Source organism: Chanodichthys erythropterus, chromosome 13, assembly GCF_024489055.1.
Source record: "Chanodichthys erythropterus isolate Z2021 chromosome 13, ASM2448905v1, whole genome shotgun sequence".
NCBI lineage: Eukaryota > Metazoa > Chordata > Actinopteri > Cypriniformes > Xenocyprididae > Chanodichthys > Chanodichthys erythropterus.
This window is the reverse complement of record NC_090233.1, coordinates 34,335,056-34,352,786: the sequence shown is the minus strand read 5'-3', so window position 1 is coordinate 34,352,786 and position 17,731 is coordinate 34,335,056. Positions and strand designations below refer to the sequence as shown.

The 17,731-nt window shown below is 36.9% G+C and overlaps 2 protein-coding genes across 4 annotated transcripts; both read right to left on the bottom strand.

The window, feature by feature from the left end:
• Nucleotides 1-75: 75 nt before the first annotated feature.
• Nucleotides 76-6,217, bottom strand: si:ch211-114c12.5 (E3 ubiquitin-protein ligase TRIM39). 2 transcript variants are annotated; one of them, XM_067405542.1, is made up of 12 exons: nucleotides 6,117-6,217; nucleotides 5,649-5,755; nucleotides 5,206-5,245; nucleotides 4,977-5,101; nucleotides 4,587-4,667; nucleotides 3,111-3,221; nucleotides 2,086-2,217; nucleotides 1,863-1,991; nucleotides 1,553-1,604; nucleotides 1,350-1,376; nucleotides 1,198-1,224; nucleotides 76-1,081 (listed from the first exon to the last, which is right to left on the bottom strand). In XM_067405542.1, the coding sequence occupies exons 3-12, from the start codon at nucleotides 5,228-5,230 to the stop codon at nucleotides 555-557; spliced, it is 1,236 nt and encodes a 411-aa protein (XP_067261643.1). In that variant the 5' UTR covers nucleotides 5,231-5,245; nucleotides 5,649-5,755; nucleotides 6,117-6,217; the 3' UTR covers nucleotides 76-554. The 2 variants fall into 2 exon arrangements, with proteins under 2 accessions (XP_067261643.1, XP_067261642.1); XM_067405541.1 differs by lacking the exon at nucleotides 6,117-6,217 and having other exon boundaries at nucleotides 5,206-5,281; nucleotides 5,649-5,761.
• Nucleotides 6,218-6,946: 729 nt separating this feature from the next.
• On the bottom strand, nucleotides 6,947-17,719 carry capga (capping protein (actin filament), gelsolin-like a). 2 transcript variants are annotated; one of them, XM_067407198.1, is made up of 9 exons: nucleotides 17,593-17,719; nucleotides 11,285-11,478; nucleotides 10,913-11,067; nucleotides 10,254-10,415; nucleotides 9,975-10,124; nucleotides 7,836-7,922; nucleotides 7,581-7,713; nucleotides 7,409-7,500; nucleotides 6,947-7,316 (listed from the first exon to the last, which is right to left on the bottom strand). In XM_067407198.1, exons 2-9 carry the CDS (start codon nucleotides 11,475-11,477, stop codon nucleotides 7,251-7,253), a joined length of 1,038 nt encoding a protein of 345 aa, XP_067263299.1. In that variant the 5' UTR covers nucleotide 11,478; nucleotides 17,593-17,719; the 3' UTR covers nucleotides 6,947-7,250. The 2 variants fall into 2 exon arrangements, with proteins under 2 accessions (XP_067263299.1, XP_067263298.1); XM_067407197.1 differs by lacking the exon at nucleotides 17,593-17,719 and adding an exon at nucleotides 14,264-14,526.
• Between the last annotated feature and the right edge of the window lie 12 nt (nucleotides 17,720-17,731).

Sequence of the window (17,731 nt, the reverse complement as noted above, 5' to 3'; positions counted from 1 at the left end):
GCAGCAAACCATATTGGAAAACCCTGAATTTAATTGTTTTGTTCCAAAACCCACACACTGCTCAAGTGTACACTCTAAAGTGGTGCTATATTAAGCAAATTTACATTATTGTTTAAGAATCGTGAGCTAGAATCAAATGGGCTTTTTTTAAATTAAATATATATACTTTTTTTTTTTCTGAAAAACACTTTATTGTACTAGCAAATGTCATTCAGAGGATATCCTAACAAAAATGACAAAGAATTTTGATTAATCAAATCATTGTCCAGTGTGCTCCATAAGGACTAACTGACTTTTGAGCAAAATGTTGAAATGTATATATACAATTTGAGGAAGTGTGTCAAATTTCATCATTTTCTGTTAAGAAAATGAACTTTAGAAATTTACAACCAAAACAGCTGCACATTATCCACAGGATCTCATCCTTTAGATCTGACAATTGTGATCATCTGCTTGAATCCTGATAACTGGCAGTTGTATTTGTATGTAAATTCCACCTGCCCCAATTAGCCCTCTGTGAGGACATTTGTCATGATCTATAGAGACTACAGTCCTTATGGATTGACTTCTGTGGAGGACAATGTGATAAGCGTACGTCCATCCAGTGGTGCAAAAAGTGGGTACAACTTTTCTCTGAAATTTGCAGTAAATGTGAATATATGTGAGCGTGTCTCTACATTGTAGAAAGACAACTGTCCTTCCTCATAGTCCAGGTAGACTCCCAGCTTTCTGGGCACAAGTGAAAGAGGTAGCTCGGTTTCCGGCTTGGTGCACGCATAAAACTGCCGTGTGCTTCTCCATATTGTCCAGAAGCCCTCAGAGGGGTTCATGGGACACCGGCCGTGCCTTTTGGAGGAGGAAGTGGTCACTCCGATACGCCAGTAGCCATTGTTGGCAATATCAATTTCCCAATAGTACCGACCGGAAGTGAGCCCTTCCCAGCCCAGAACACACGGCCAGCTGTCAAAGCGCTGGGGACTGAATGACACTTTGGTTTCACTCAGAGCTTCCTGTACCTTCTTTTTGTCATCTGAGAGCAGTAACCATGGGTGGTTAGTCATGGGGTCCAATGTGATGTCCACTAAACAGGAGATAAGATAAAATGGAACAGGTTCAATTATGAATTTAAAAGCTTTCTAAAAGCCCAAACGAATTGTTTCATTAGTAGATGAGACATAACTGCTAAATCAGAGCTACCTGAAGCACTGCGGATCCATCTCCACACTATGGAAAACAGTGAGAAACATTACTTCCACAGTGATTTGATTAACGTATTGACATTCTAGATGCTTGCCACATTAAGTTGTGTGCTGAACAAGATTATACATAATAAATACATAAATCTGTACCTGAGTTTGGAATGTACTTTGGTGTTTCTGTCAAAACAATTATACATATCGAATTATACTGTATATAATAAGTATGAGCAGTTGTCAATATCATTTCCTCATTTAAATCATAACTTTTGTCCTAACGGGAATTTAATGTAAATTGCCAAATCAGTATTTCAGTCTATTGATGGATGTAAGTAAAAAAATCAAAAAAAAATCACCTGTTTTCCAGGTATGATGTTTACTGAGGAGCCATAGCTGTGGAACAACACCCTAAAAATACATTATAAATATAATACATCTAAATACATATAAATATACTGCTTATATTATTGAATGTGTGTGTAAAAAACTTCTGTGGGCATAGGGATGATCTGTAAACTGTCAAACTGTTTACATAAACAGTGATAAAATTATCTCCTGATCCTGTTCAAATTATATGTCGATTCAGTATATGACTGCAAACTATGGACTCTTGCTATATGTTTGTAAAAGGTTTTTAGTTTATTGGTCTCTTATCTAAATTTTTACCTGGCTTTCCTTCTTCAGTAGAGACCAAGTTATGAACTCTAGAAAAGGCAACAGAGTCAAGATTTTCCTCTTTTTCAGTTCCAGCAGCTTCAGAAACTGGGCTAATTCTTGCCTCATCACACCACAGTGCTGCACACAGATATAATATACATATAATATACACACACAATACTGTATATACATTTTATCACACGTCTCATGGGGTCAAACCCTCTGACCTGACCTCTGACACAGTCTGTAGCTCTTTAGCCCATTCCATAATCTTCTGCTCCATATGCTTGGCAGAATCAGCCTTGCTCTCTTTCTGCTCCCATATCACATCTTGTTCTTGACGCCATGTGCCCTCACTATATAGCTACAGTAGGAGAAAATAAATTGATGCAATCTAAGCAATGACCTTAATGAAAATAATGCAAGAAGTTATTCTTCTTCTAGATGATTGGTGACTGTCATGAGTAATTTATAGTTTGAACACAGGGGTGCTTGATGAGATTTCATGACATTCAGCTTTTTCTTGCGTACCTTTTTCGGTATATTAGAAGTACACTGTAAAAAATTACCGTGATTTTAACAGTAAAAGACTGTAAAAATGCTGCGGTGAAAAACTGTTAATTGGTTTACAGAAAGTTTCCGTACTATATACGGTGAATAACTGTAATAGATCTAATGGTACATTTAATGTAATTTTACAGTAAAATACCGTTAAATTCACAGTTTTTGAAAGTGAAAAATAACAATTCATTGTAAAATTTACAGTGAAAAAACGTAAATTGACATTCCCACAATTCCCTGCGTGACACTTGTTATGTACATTAGGGTTTTATGTTACATCTAATGTTGTTAAATTAATGTTTATTGCATTTTTAAAATTTCATGTTACCATGATGGTGTTTAGTGTGTGTGTGAATGAGACTGTGTGCTCCTTCTATATATTAGTATTGTTCTCCTCAGCTTGTGGAAAATCTGCTTGTGATGAACTTTGATTCATCATGTGACTCTTATCACCACTGTGTTTGATGACTGTCAGTGTATTATAATAGATATTATATTATATTAGATATTAGTAATTCATTAGGTTGGTAAATTGTAAATTTATATATATAATATGTAAAAAAAAAATTCTCATATTTTCTCTATATTAAAAATGTTTTAGTGAACATGTCGTGTTTGTGAACATGTCAGACATAACTGATTTCAGTAACCTATGTTGTCTGTTTATACATAGGTCTCTTTTAGACATAAACTCACATTGTCAACTTTCTTGAGCTCTTGTGCCCATTCCAGGATGAGTTTGCGGCATTGCTCCAGACTACGTGGCTCTGCATGCATACTTGGGCCTTCGTCTGCACTGGCACCAGGCTAAAAAACACATACAGTCAATATTTTTTGTGATACTTTAGACATGAGTGTATGTCAAACACACGCCCATTACAGTCTGCATTCCTCATCCCACAGTCCTTCCTCCCACTCTCCAGACCTCCAAAAGGTGATGCGATGGGCATCCAGTTTCATAGCACAGAAACCCTACATCACGGCCATTAAAAAGTAAGTTCTATATATTATGAATGTGTGTAGTATGAATGTAATCTGGACATATTACATTCGCCATGTTATCATTATCTTGTGACATATCAGCATCAGTTGTGTCGCTTTATTTAAAAATCCATTTAAAATTCCTCTCCCAGTGTCCATCATATACTGTACACTCTTAAGAAACTCACCAGAAGAAATAGGTCATCTGGGTACTTTTTGCCTACTTATGAGTAATTTGAATTCAGACATACTTCTTTTGTCACTTAGGCCTACTGTTTTTCGCCTGCTATATAGTAGGGAAGTATGTGATTTTGGATGCAGCCAATGTCATAAAATGAGTCGCTGAATCATTTACCTAACCGATTTGTTTAAAAATACTAATTCAATGCTGTGTGTTGCACATAGATGGCCAACAGTTCATTTTTGTTTTTATTGGAAAACAGACATTGGCAATATTATGTTTAAAAATGTAAGTTACCCAGCTTCTTCTTCTTTGAACCAGTGTATAAAAGCAATATCACACTTGCATGCTGTTAGTCAAATCTATGGGCAATTACCAAACAGGGGCATTTCAGGCAATGGACACCATTTGTAGGGGAGTTTCAAATTAAAGTGAACACCTGAATCCCTTCACAGAGGGTCCTTCCACAGTTCTATTAGTGAAAGGTACATGTGATGGTCACTTGTGAAGGTGCGTTCACGCCATGTCGTAATTATTGTAATTATGAGATTTGAACTTTCAATTTATGTTCTTGTAGAACTCGTAATCACAACTTGTAAGTTGTGAATTTTCTAATAAGAGCTCCTACTTGTACCATGTGACTGCTGTACCACCTGACTGCTGCAGATTAATTGCAGTTGAGGATAGTTGATAGTGATGCCACAGAAAGAGTTCCGAGCAGAAAATCCCATCTTGAAATTACAGTAATTAAGACATTGCGTAATTTTATCGTTTATGGTCATGTGACCCAGGATGGCGAGTCCCCGTGATTTATTTAAAGCTAGATGGCGGGAATTTTTGAGGTAATGTATGTCATTACACACTTTTTCATCTTGAATTTTAAAGGAAATTTAAAGTTTCATAAGTAAGAAATGTGTAGAAACATTGGAATTCACTCATAATTACCTGCAGCTCGTGCGGTGATGATTCTTTCTTAAAATCTATAAGCTATTAAAAACATTATACGTTACCTTGCAGACATGTTCCACTTGCTGTTTCCACTGAGTGATAAACTTCACACATTCCTGCAGGCTGCGGAGATCTTTCAAGTCCTGTATAACAACAGAAAGATTGGTAAGGTGTATTTTTAGTCTGTCTGTCTGTCTGTCTGTCTGTCTGTCTGTCTGTCTGTCTGTCTGTCTGTCTGTCTGTCTGTCTGTCTGTCTGTCTGTCTGTCTGTCTGTCTTTCTGTCTTCCTTCCTTCCTTCCTTCCTTCCTTCCTTCCTTCCTTCCTTCCTTCCTTCCTTCCTTCCTTCCTTCCTTCCTTCCTTCCTTCCTTTCTTTCTTTCTTTCTTTCTTTCTTTCTTTCTTTCTTTCTTTCTTTCTTTCTTTCTTTCTTTCTTTCTTTCTTTCTTTCTTACCTTTTGTCTGGGGCTCTGACTGCTCCTGCTAGGAACGGAGCTGTGAGCCTGAAGACTTTCATCAGGAAGAGCCCAGCGCACAGCTCCAATAGAGTTACTCAAACCAGCTTCAGGTGCCTCAAATCCTGTTATATACACACAAACAAACATCTTTACTTTTAGTTTTTAAACATTCAAACACACTATAATACATAAGTGTTATTGTTGAAATCATAATATATAAACTTACGTTTGTCCTTCAGGATACTCTTCATGTTGGCTGTTAAAGTCTAGTTCATGTTCAAAAATCAAATCTCATCAAAGGTCTGAAACAATCCAAGTACTTAAAAATTATGATATATTTAATATGTACTCTTTATTATGTTATATATATATATAATATGTAATATGTAATATATTATAAATACTATTATTTATACGAATTAATTATACTTTAAATATATTAATTAAATTAAACAAATAAGTTCATTTCTAAAATACCAATTAACGAAAGATTAGGAAGTATATAAAAATCGACACAAATATATCCCAAATAGGTGCAAGCACATGTTTTCTACACTTCCTGACTCACAGTACAACTGAATTAGAAAAGACTTTCTCTCTCTTTTTTTTTTTAAATAAATAAATAAAACATTATGTTTAAATTAAAGGAAGGAAGTTTATAGCCCTCACCTTCTCTGTTGCGGGAACAGGCCAGCTCAGAGATTTGTGGTGCACACTGGCAGAACAAGAGCACAAGGACCCAGATTCTCTCCTGCAGTATCATGCCATCTGCATAACTAGAAAACAACCTTTGACTCCTCAAACCACCCTAGCCATAGAAACATGATATGTCATCTATCAACTAAGGGAGGAGCAGTGATAAGGGCATTGCCATTATGAGCTTATGTAATCCATTTATGTAGGGGGAAAAACTATTGTAGGTGCTTCATGTACTAACTATATGGTCAGGTCTTTTCATTTCAAAGTCTAAATAGCATGACTGGGTTTGGTTTACATTTTAGCAAGCTGACTAAGAAGAAGGCACTTAAGGCAGCAAAATATTTTATTAAGGTTGTCTCAAGTTTTGATCTACTTCAAAACTAAAACTGAAATTGATAAAACTAAACTTTGCATTTCTGTCAAAAGATTTAAACTTACTGTGACCAGATTCCAGACCAGAAATGAATCATGTGAAATTGTTTACATCATTAAAGCAATTGCAAGATGCATTTTCTTTTAAAAATATTAGAAAAAAAATAAACTCATACAAATGCATGCTGTATATGCATTTTAATATTAAGCAATAACTGGCACAGCAACAGCCATAATGAATCATGTCTTGGTCAGTTTTCACACCACACCCAGATGGTTGTCATTTCAAGATAACTGTAAATATTGTTTCCACGAAATGAAACCACCCTCATACTATAAGTTCTCAAATGACTCATAGTGTGTCTCTTAATTTCTTAAAGAATAAACTGCAGATTTTAGGCAGTAAAATGTTTGTTACTCTGATCCGCTAGTCCTAAAGTAGATATACTGTAATACCAAAATCATTAAGAAATAAGATTGTGTTCTGTGTTCATTGATTTTTACGGAGTCTGTAATGCTCCTAATTTGTATACTTGTTTTTAAACCTGTTTATCAGTTCATTAAGAAAGTCAGTGGGGCTTAATTTTGCTTGTGATTGTGAAACTGTTATTGCTCAAGTCCTTCTTGTTGCTTATTTGTTCAGTGTTTATTTTCTGCACCTTCATGGGCCATTTGTTCTTCACACTGATTTTGATTGGTTGGGGGGGTGCAAACCTTATATAAATATAGGCTCATCCTTTATCATGGAGCGTATCTCCAAGATAAAGGATGATCACACAGTATCACATGCTACATAAGCATTAGTACTGTATGTGGTGTCTTTTTGTGCATGTATTAGCCAATTTGAGGCTCAATATATAACAAAGGTTAACAGACATCATGTTATTGCATAAGTATTTGAACTTTATTAAATAACAAACATTTGGGTTGTATATGTGTTTTATATTAAAGCAAAACATCTGCATGTGACAGAAAATTGATCAACAATTCACATTTTTAAAATTTATATTTCTTAAATAGGCAGTTCCTGTATAAAAATGACAACTGTCCCAGCTTTCACAATACCTGGGATCAAACAAACAATCTTTTGGCTAACAGCAAAGACTTTTAACAGGTAGGCTACACCACTCATGGCTAGTATGCTGTGCGATTATACAAAATGAGTATACGTTTCTTCATACATTCTATATGTTGGTGTGTTTAACTCCAGCTCTTGAAGAACTGTTTAAAGAGGACAGATTCACGACCCTGAGGGAGAATTTCCACCTAAGGTAATAAAGAAATGTGGATGACTAATAAAAGAGATCAAAATTCTGCACAGAAATGAAAATGAAACAATGAGCTGCTGGTTATTGTACCTGCGTTCTCATCCTGGGATAGTTCATTTCTGTAATAAACTCATCTGCCACCTTCAAGGCAACTCTCTTCTCATCTAAATTGGCTCCATTTCCTGTGCGTCAATAAAGTAAGGCAATGATTAAAAAATTATGATTTTGCTATACACGCAGATGAACAAAGAAACGCAATCACCTTTCCAAATGTAGATCTTCCCATTAGATCCATTGTCCAATATGAAGCAGTCATCTTTCTCCAGCAGCTCTTGAGCGAAAGGTCCTTTCTCACATAGTTTTGTTAAGGTCATTTGGCCTGTTGCGTTAGAGACCTTAGAGAGATAATTATTTAGAGATTTATCTCCAATGTGAAGTGATAGATGAACAGTTTGATTGACAAAAAAGTTTTTTTTGATACCTGCACATTACACTGTAAAGGACAGAGAGAACTGACCTTGTAAAGGGAAGCAGAATTAGAGATATCTGCTTCAGTGTCTTCCTCTGTTGAGCTGTCCTTCAGAGCTGGGATTGGACCAAGTGCCTTTCAATTAAATTTGAGATGGTGTTAATGTTATTAATATTTCTAATCCATTTATGAAAAACCCATTGCAAATTATAAATTATATAATTTATATATAATTACATTTTTCTAATTTAATAAAAATTATTTATAATTATTATTTTATTATTATATTATTTTACATTGCGTTCGCACGCCGTGTTATAATTATGGTAACGATTCTGAACTGTAAAAGGCCTTCATGTGCTTGTAGAACTTGTAATTACAATGTGTAAACTCGTAATTTTCTGAGAGTTGTACCATGTGGCTGCTATACCACCTGACCACTGCAGATTTTAAAGGTGATAGAGAGGATTTTTTCATCGACTGAGAATCCAAAGACTGTTACTGAGTTTTTAAAATGAGCGCATGCATAAGAACAGCCCCCCTCCTTCACAGCTCAATTCAAAGGAATGCCTCCCAAAAATCGTGCACGAGTATTTGAACACGAGTGTTTACCACCGGCATTCACTGTGTCGTGTTTTTTGGATTCATTATGTCGGACTCACCGCAGGTAGCTCATAATCTGCAGTTGTTACTCCTGTCTCCTGACAAAAACATTGCATGCAGCGCCTGTGGAGTGTGGAAAGTTACTGGAGCGCGCAGCCGCGCTCGTCTCTCACAAGGAACGTCATGGCAGTGATTGACAAGCCAGAGGGCCAATCGTGTAAACGATTGGCTGATGTTTTTAAGGCCCTACCTCGTGCACAGATGATGTATATTAATATTATTCCTTTCAGTGCACCTAATAAACAGTCTTTTATCCGTTAGTAAAGACAGTTTCAAGTAATATTGCAAAAATGCATAAAACAAAACATCCTCTTTAGCACCTTTAAGATGTGTTCGACTTGAACTGACCGAGTTCAAGTGTGTTCGACGAGACCATGTGCTGACCGATTGGTGTGTTGTATTACATCAAAGTACTGAGATAGCGTTTCAAAAGCATAGACCTATAATGCGTTCACGTCATATTGTAATTACTGTAGTCTCGAGATGACAACACGTGATGTTATATTCGGAGCTGTTCACGTCCTTGGACTGGGAATTATGTGGCAATACACGTTGCGTTCCAAACGGGATATATCACCCTCCGAAGGGCACTTCGGAATGAAAACAATCATGGTTTCCATATTGAAGGGTTGTTCCAAACCAAAGTGCTCAAAACTGGCCACTTCAAAGGGCCCTTCGGAATGAAGGATTTCGAAGGGTACAACTGATGGACACTTCGGGCCCCCATGATCCTTTGCACAGGGAAGTTGTTTTGTTCACAGAATGGGTACAGTTCGATTTCACCTCTAAATGTATATAGTATTTCTCTATACTACTGTAATAATTTTACGACTTAGATTATTATGGTCAAAAATGACATACTCATCGTTTAGACTTGTATGTTTTCTGGGGGGTCAACCAGTGTACAAAATGTGCGACGAAGGTGCCTCCTTGATTGTCTCGTTAAGATGATGCAGAAGTGCATTCCAAAAAAAGAGTTTTTTTGACCCCTAAACCCTTCATCCCTTCGAAGCTCTCACTCCGGAGGGTAAACCCTTTGAAGGGATTAGGGCATAGGGATGAGCCCTTCCAAATGGAATGCAGGGACCATCAACGTCTAAATGAATCTGCAGCAGTCAGGTGGAACAGCGTTTTTTGTTTTTTTTTCAGGGTTGGAGCTAAACTCTGCAGGACAGCGGCTCTCAAGGACCGACGCTGCTACCCCTGCCCTATGTATTTAAGCATAAAATAAATAAAACTTTTTTTTTAATAAAACAAAGAGGATATCCAACATATTAAAGGTTAAGCTGCAAGCTCTTCTCCTCCTTGCCTGCCTGCACTGAAACAATATTTTTCATCTAATTATTTTTATCAACAATTTAAATAAAAAGTTGATTTTAGAATTTCTTATTAGCCTGTTTGGTCTTTGTTTGCCATAATGACAGCAGTTTGAGCTGTATGAGCTTGAACCTCATGATCATATTGTCCAACATGATATGATAGTGATTCAAAGAGCATCTTCAATGGAATGCAGGTGTTTGTCACCTGAACCATCTCCAGTGTTTCCTCTCCCTCTGTTACATCAATGATGTGAGCTTTTCCATTCCTCTCTGTGTCTCTGATCAGCATTGCGATCTCACGAACCTTCTGTCGCTCAAACATGTTGGCTTTGGAACCGCTCCATGCGATTATAGTCTATAAACACATAAGATAATTGCATCTACATGATTAGCCAACTAAAATAACAAATATTAGCACCACAATGAGAGACATTACCAAAAAAAAAAAAAAAAAAGACCTATGTATAAATTCATACATACTCACCTGTCCCAAGTCAAGTATGAAACAGTCTCCCTTGTTGAAGCTCCCCCAGCTAAGCTCCACTTCTCTTGCACGGATGTTTTTCTTTCCTTTGACTTGGTACAGATGTGTAACAGGGCCAGTCCTAGACCTGACACTCTTGAACCCAGACTCCACCCCACCCTCCTGAGACAGATGGAGAAACCGCAGTGAGTCCATACTGGCACATTCTTTGGACATACACTACTAGTGAAAAGTTTAGGGTTGGGAAGATTTTTTTATGTTTTTGAAAGAAGTCTCTTACGCTCACCATGGCTGCATTTATTTGATTAAAAACACAGAAAAAAAAACAGTAATATTGTGAAATATTATTACAATTTAAAATAACTGTTTTCTATTGAATATATTTTAAAATGTATTTATTCCTGTGATGGCAAAGCCGAATTTTCAGCAACTATTACTCCAGTCTTCAGTATCACATGATCCAGATTCAGAAATCATTCTAATATACTGATTTGGTGCTCAAGAAACATTTCTTATTATCAATGTTAGAAACAGAAATAATTTTTAAATGTCCGTAACATAACACTTTTGATCCATTTAATACATGCTGAATAAAATATTAATTTCTGTGTATAAGATTTTTTTTTTTTTTTGTCCTATTGCTGTCCCTTTTCTCTTACCTTGTAGCTGACTCCTTTAGGGAAGAGTCCCATGAACTCAGGAGACTCATAGCCTTGCACCTGTCGATGTTGTACTGGCTCTCCTCCCAAGAAGCTGTCCAGTTGAGTGGAAAGCATGGCACAAGCACCCTGTTCATCCCGGGACGACTTCTCACCTAGATCAGAGGAGGGAAGCCAACAATAAGAAGGAAAAAAAAAAATGCTAAAACTACAGGAAACTTTCATTAATGCAGACTTTTTCTCCATCCTTGGTTTAGCAAAAATACTTTAAATTCCTCCTCCTTCACCGTACGTTAAAGCAATGCTTTGTTTAAACTGCATCAGATGCATTTTCATTAATTCATTTAATCATTTCATTTATAAAATACACACCCATCCACATATGCAGGTCACTTCCTTCCTTTCCACGGTTGCTGAGCACAATGTACGCATCTCCGTTGTAGAAGATTCCCCTCTGCGATGGGTCAAGGAGCACAGCTTTCATCTTCTCCACCCTCCAGACCCACAGCCCTGGCTGTCGCACTTCATGGTTAAATTGGCTCTGTGCTGCACGCAGATTAAGCATCCTGGTGAGGGGGGAGAGAAAGAAGGAAGAGTTTATGTGTATGTAGCGGTTCGGGGGCTGCTTTATGAGAAAGGCAACAAGTGAAGAGAGGAGGAGGTGAGATAAGAAAAGGGGGAATGAAGCGAGGACAAAGTGAGAGTGGATGAGAGAGAGAAAGAGGAGAATGTATACACAAGGAAAAAGAGAGAAAGAGAACGAGAGCAGTGAAAAAGAAGAAAATATCAGTTCTTAAAGTGAATAATGGATATTGTAGAAGCAATGCGATTGAAGCACAGAGAACAGGAATAATCTAGATACAGGATGAATGGAATGAGAGATTAGAAAGAAAGAAAACTGGTTTAGGAAAGGGGGAAATGGGAATAAAAGAATCAGAATGTGGAAAAATAGAAAATGATGGGAGAGAAAGAGCAGCAGAAAGGTATGATGGGGTTAGTCTGATCCAGACAGTAGAGGCGGGGAACCTTTAAGGTCATGGGTCAGATATGGAAGCAGAGCACGGGATTGCATGTTCCATTAGAGATGCACAATGGGAAGGCTGGTGGGAGGTGAGAGCAGAGAGATCACATATAATAGGGCTGTAAAATGAGATGCAATTGTGCTACACAAATAATTCATAAGGCCAACTGTTGCACAGCCATACAAGTGACATGGCTTACATACAACCAGCCACCAAAGACAGATAGACAGATCAACAGAGCAATTTCTCCCACAGTCACTGCATTTACAGTGATTCCTTAATCGTATTAAGCGGTCCAACGTGAGGTCACCTCTTACGAAAAAGAAGTGTGTTCAAGTGTGCTATATTAGTATACTTCTTTTAAACTAAAAATAAAAAGCTATACTTTCAGTCTATTTTTTATGTACTTCTAGGCCCTACTTTACTTAACTCAATCTTTTGATCAAGATAAAAGTATAATTAAGTAGCCCATATGTTTACTCTTTTTATTGAGTTGCCAATTAGGCTAAATACTTTTTTCACATACTTTTCATACTGTCTTACATTGCTTGAAAATACTGATTTATAAATCAAACAGATATGTTCCTTATTATATATCTGAAATTTTGTTGACTGAATTTTCCGGCTATCCATGTGTTCACTGTTATACGGTAAGGGGGCGCTATTATGCATCTTCTGATAGAGTACAGAATCTCCGATCAAAACACAGGTGAATAAGAAGTAGAAACAAGCAAAGCGATACAAGATGGCTTAGTGAATATAAAATAACACGATCATCAAACGTTAAACAGCATATAAGTTTAAAACTGCCTAACATTACCAAATGAAATGTCGAAGCAGGAAGGTTTAACGACTGTGAAGCATTGTTGATGGCATTGTTGGTGTTGATGGACACAATCTATTTCATCTATGTTTTGATCATTGTTCTGAATCCAATCCAGATGTAGTCTTTGACAAAAACATGATTTTAAAAAAGTAGGACAATTTATGGCCAATCCCAAGTATTGAAACAGTACACTTACAAGTATACATCTAGTACATTGATATTAGTATACTTAATACATAAAGTATCAGCCCGGTTTCACAGACAGGGCTTAGCTAAACCAGGATTAGATCTTAGTTCAATTAGGATATTTAAGTAGCTTTTATAAAGGTACACTATTGCTGGTGTGCATATTGAGACAAAACAATTGTACAAAATATTTTAAGATATGTCAGTACAAGTTGCTTTCAGTAAAAACAGCCTTGTCTGTGAAACCGAAAGTATACTTAAAAATGAACTTGAAGTATACTTATTTTTTGTAAGGGAAAAACAGAAATAAACCACATGAGAGTGGCGTGTCGTCCTTTAGTCTCTCATGATCTGAACATTTGCACAATCCTCATGTCTACATCAACCATCTTGAGAATGAGACGAAAATCTACGTTCCTCTTGAATGATTACTGAGTTTATTATTGAGTTTAAACTTAAGCTTGTGTCATGAAGCAGATAGCAAAGCGGTTGCACTCTAATGATGTTTGCCGACACCTCCTTCTTTCACTTCCCTTTTACTTCAAATCTAGTATAGTTAGTTTAACAGAACTCCAAAATTACTGTCCTTTTAACTTCACTAATACCATTTTTTTCCATTTTAGCTGGGTTGTGCACTACTGCGAACCGAATTGAAAATGCTTTTTTATATTTCAGTTCAATTCCTGAATTTGAATCAAGGTAGCAAAGAGGATCACATCCTGATTTTGCCGAGTTTGACATGTTGTTGGGCCAGCATATTTTGTTGATTTTGTTAGAAAATTTATTTCTAACCATATCCCTACCCCTAAACCTAACCATACCCATAAGTTATCCCTAAAATCAGAGGGAAATGATAGGCGAATAACACTAATAGAAGCACCGAACCCTGGTTGTAAGCCTAAACTTGACATAAACTACAGACTTAAATCTGAAACATAAATCTGACTGGTTAATTGGAAAGTTGTTCCAGGATCAGAAAAGAAATTAGGAATTTAATAATTAATTTGATGAGAGAAAAAGACTTTTAACATTGTCCTCTAGGTACTTAAGACAAGGAAAAAAAAAATAAAAAATAGGAAAAAAACAACAATGTAATCATTTTCTTAATACAAGTAATAAAATATAGAATATTTTATATTATATATATATATATATATATATATATATATATATATATATATATATATAAAAATAATGACACAATATAGTGACATAATAATGACATTGTTCTCATTTAAAGTTATAAAAAAAAATTATATTGTTTAAGTTATGTTTTAAAGAACCACAACATCAGTCAATTATCTGTCAGTTTCCTACCTTAATGCAGTAGTCTTGATGTCAATCCAGCTTCTGATAGCTCTTAAATGTAACAGCTGCCTGAACAATCACCTCTACTGCATATGCAGTTGACTGATTTGCTTCATAATATCCTGCCATTTCCCCCTCAGTAACATACAAAGACCAGATACAGTTATCGAGTCATAGCTCTTGGTGGGAAGACAAAAGCCTGTTAACCAAATGATTAGCCGCAGGGCGAGTCTGATCATCAGCATTTCACATCTGTTGGAAACACACTGTATGCAAACACATCTCTTTTTGACTACATAAGCAACACATGCTTTTAACTGAGCCCATGCTCATGTCATTTACAGAAAGACTGAAAAAAAAAAAAAGGCAAGAAGGGTAAAAAGTCATAAGAGAATGTCACAAGACCATTGTCTGAAAATGAACAAACTATTTTTATCAAGAATTCAGCATTTTACGGTTTACCTCATTCACCTCAGGATTCATATCTGAGATCTGTCAGCATAATATAACAATGCGAAGAGAGAATAAAAGGCTGACTTCTCATTTATAATAGAGGTAGTTTCCATCATTATTCATTATTGTCTGTTAGATGGGTATACACTGAGGTTTTCAGTAAGGTTTTGACAGGTCTCTTTTTACCAAAACAAGAAAAACAAATTTTACAAAATGTAGGCTGTTTATGGCATTTACTGTAAGTAAGAGGGTAAGTAAGTGCATGATGAAAGAACCAGGTATCTACAGTAGTCAACATTTGAAGTGGATCAAAAAAGTTAATCAAAATTGTCCTAAGAACTAAGTTGTCCTAAGAGGAAGGTTTTAGGACAACTCTGATGAAAGGTTTTGATCCACTTCAAATGTCGACTACTATAGTTTAGGATTCATATATCTCTGATAATCTGTAATCATCTGGACCTGGTTCTGTATCCACAGAAAAAAAAAAAAGAATGATCCAACACTGATCATCAAGCTTTGATCCTGAGTTCATGAAGCGCATGCACATTAAAGTATGACATCAGTAAGGAACAATCACAGGCCTTGAAACAGAGAAAGGATTTCACTTCTCACAAGAGAATCAGATAGATATTTTTTCTTTCTTCTGCTGAAAATTAAGAGATTGAAGAATATGAATTACATAAATGCATTTACACAGCAAGAAAAAAAAAATATTGCTATATCAGTGCAAGGGAAAGTTAGTGTCAGAGTAGGGACTTGAACTTGGGTCACTGCTGTGAGAGTCAGACTCTCAATCATTGAGCCACTGGAGGATGGTAAGCCCAATAGATTCACTTAGGAGAAGTTAAGATGCAGATTTTTTTTTTTAAATAAAAGTTCAAGCAAGCAAGCAAGGAAGAAAAATAAATAAAAATCCAGTTCCTCTATGGGAGCTGGACTGACAAGAAGTGTGAAAACAAACTGGCGACTCAAGTTCCTTTCCCTCAGATGATTATCCAGCCACACCGCCAGGTCAACGAAGGTCTCGTTGTGGTCATGGGTAGGCTCCCTCCCCCCTTAATTTTTTGGCATATACCAACTCAATGTCATTACCATAGAAACCAATGCAGATATGTTGGAAAAGCCACGGGACACACAAATCAGATCTGAACAGGTGAATGAATGAATGAATGAATGAATGAGGCATTTATATAGCGCTTTTCTTATGTACTACTGTAAACCCAAAGCACTTTACAATCATATCGGGGGTCTCTCCTCACCCACCACCAGTGTGCAGCATCCACTGGGATGATGTGACGGCAGCCACAGTGCGCTCAACACACACCAGCTATAGGTGGAGGGGAAAGAGAGTGATAGAGCCAATTCAGTGGATGGGGATTACTAGGAGGCCATGACTGATAAGGGCCAATGGAGGGAATTTGGCCAGGACACCAGGGTTACACCATGGGCCTTGGGATTTTTTAATGACCACAGAGAGTCAGGGCCTCGTTTTAACGTCTCCTCTGAAGAACGGTGTTTGTTACAGTATAATGTCCCCCGGGTGTTAGGACCCACACAGACCACAGGGTGAACACCCCCTTCTGGCCTCACTAACACCTCTTCCAATAGCAACCTATTTTCCTAGGAGGTCTCCTATCCAGGTACTGACCAGGCTCAACCCTGCTTAGCTTCAGTGGGAAACCAGTCTTGCGCTACAGTGTGATCTGGCTGTACAATACACAATGGCTACATTCAGACTGTCAGTCCAAATCATATCTTATTGAAATCCAATCAGATCTAGCTAGTGTGAATGGTCAAAAATCACATGAAATGCTATATTCATATGTGTTTTGAAATCCTTTTCAAATCGCATTTCTGGAAATCTGTTTCAGGATTTCGCGTGTTTTATGTGACTTTCTCACACCACGTAAAATGTAAACGTCAGATGTTGTTATAGAAAACGGCGCTGCAGAAACAAGGTTGTGTTGTTGCAAAGTGGCGGATGAGCAGATTGACAATTTAATGGAGATTGAGACAACAGTACGGAATAAAGCCGGTCACACCAGCCTCCTAAGTTTCTGCCACTGTAGTATGCAGTAGTCCAGCACACGGCAGCTACAATGTCATGTTGTAAATAAAACAACATCTGTACTGCATACCCCATGCATGCTGTGGTTGTTGTTGTTTTTTGCTTATACCTACCAACACAACATAATTGGCATAGAGACCAGTGCAGATATTACGGAAAACGAAAGAGTGGCATGGACACACAAATCGGATCTAAACAGTTGCGATACACAATGTGGACATCAATAACTTTAGATCAGATTCCAATCAGATATACAAATAATCTGATTTGAACTGACAGTGTGAACGTAGCTAATGTAGACAGTAAATCATTTTAGATCAAATTCCAATCGGATACACACATAATTGGATTTGGACTGACAGTGTGAACAACTAATTAAAAGTTGAGTAAGCTGGGCATGAGGGTACCACGAGGACCTCTAGAGGCCACAACACAACACAACACAACACAACACAACACAAGCAAAGTACTGAACGTTAGTCTGATAATATATAGGCTATTTAGAGACTCGGACATGAGAGTTTAATGGCTGTGTCCATTGCACGGGTTTGTTGGGATTTATTTATGTAAAATTCAGCACAGATACAAAAAAGGTAACTTGGGGGTAAACTAACCCTTTAAATTCTTTAATATAGCCTACATAAACAAGAGAAATATAGAGCCTACTAACTTGCATTTCGTTTACTAAATTAAATTCACATCAGTCCAGTACATTATAACAGTATATATCTCATACAACATATACCACAGTCAAAGCAGTCAAATAACAACAGGTAGGCCTAAGTGAAATGTATTACGTCATGTGAATTTATTTTACCTGAGCTGTGTGTTGGTCTGTGGTAATAAAGAGAAAATACCCTCTCCTATCTGAGAAAAATAAATGTTTCGTTGACAAATGTCTCTCTGTCATTGTCAGAGATAAGAGGTTTCAGCCGTGATCATTGACTGTCTCATCA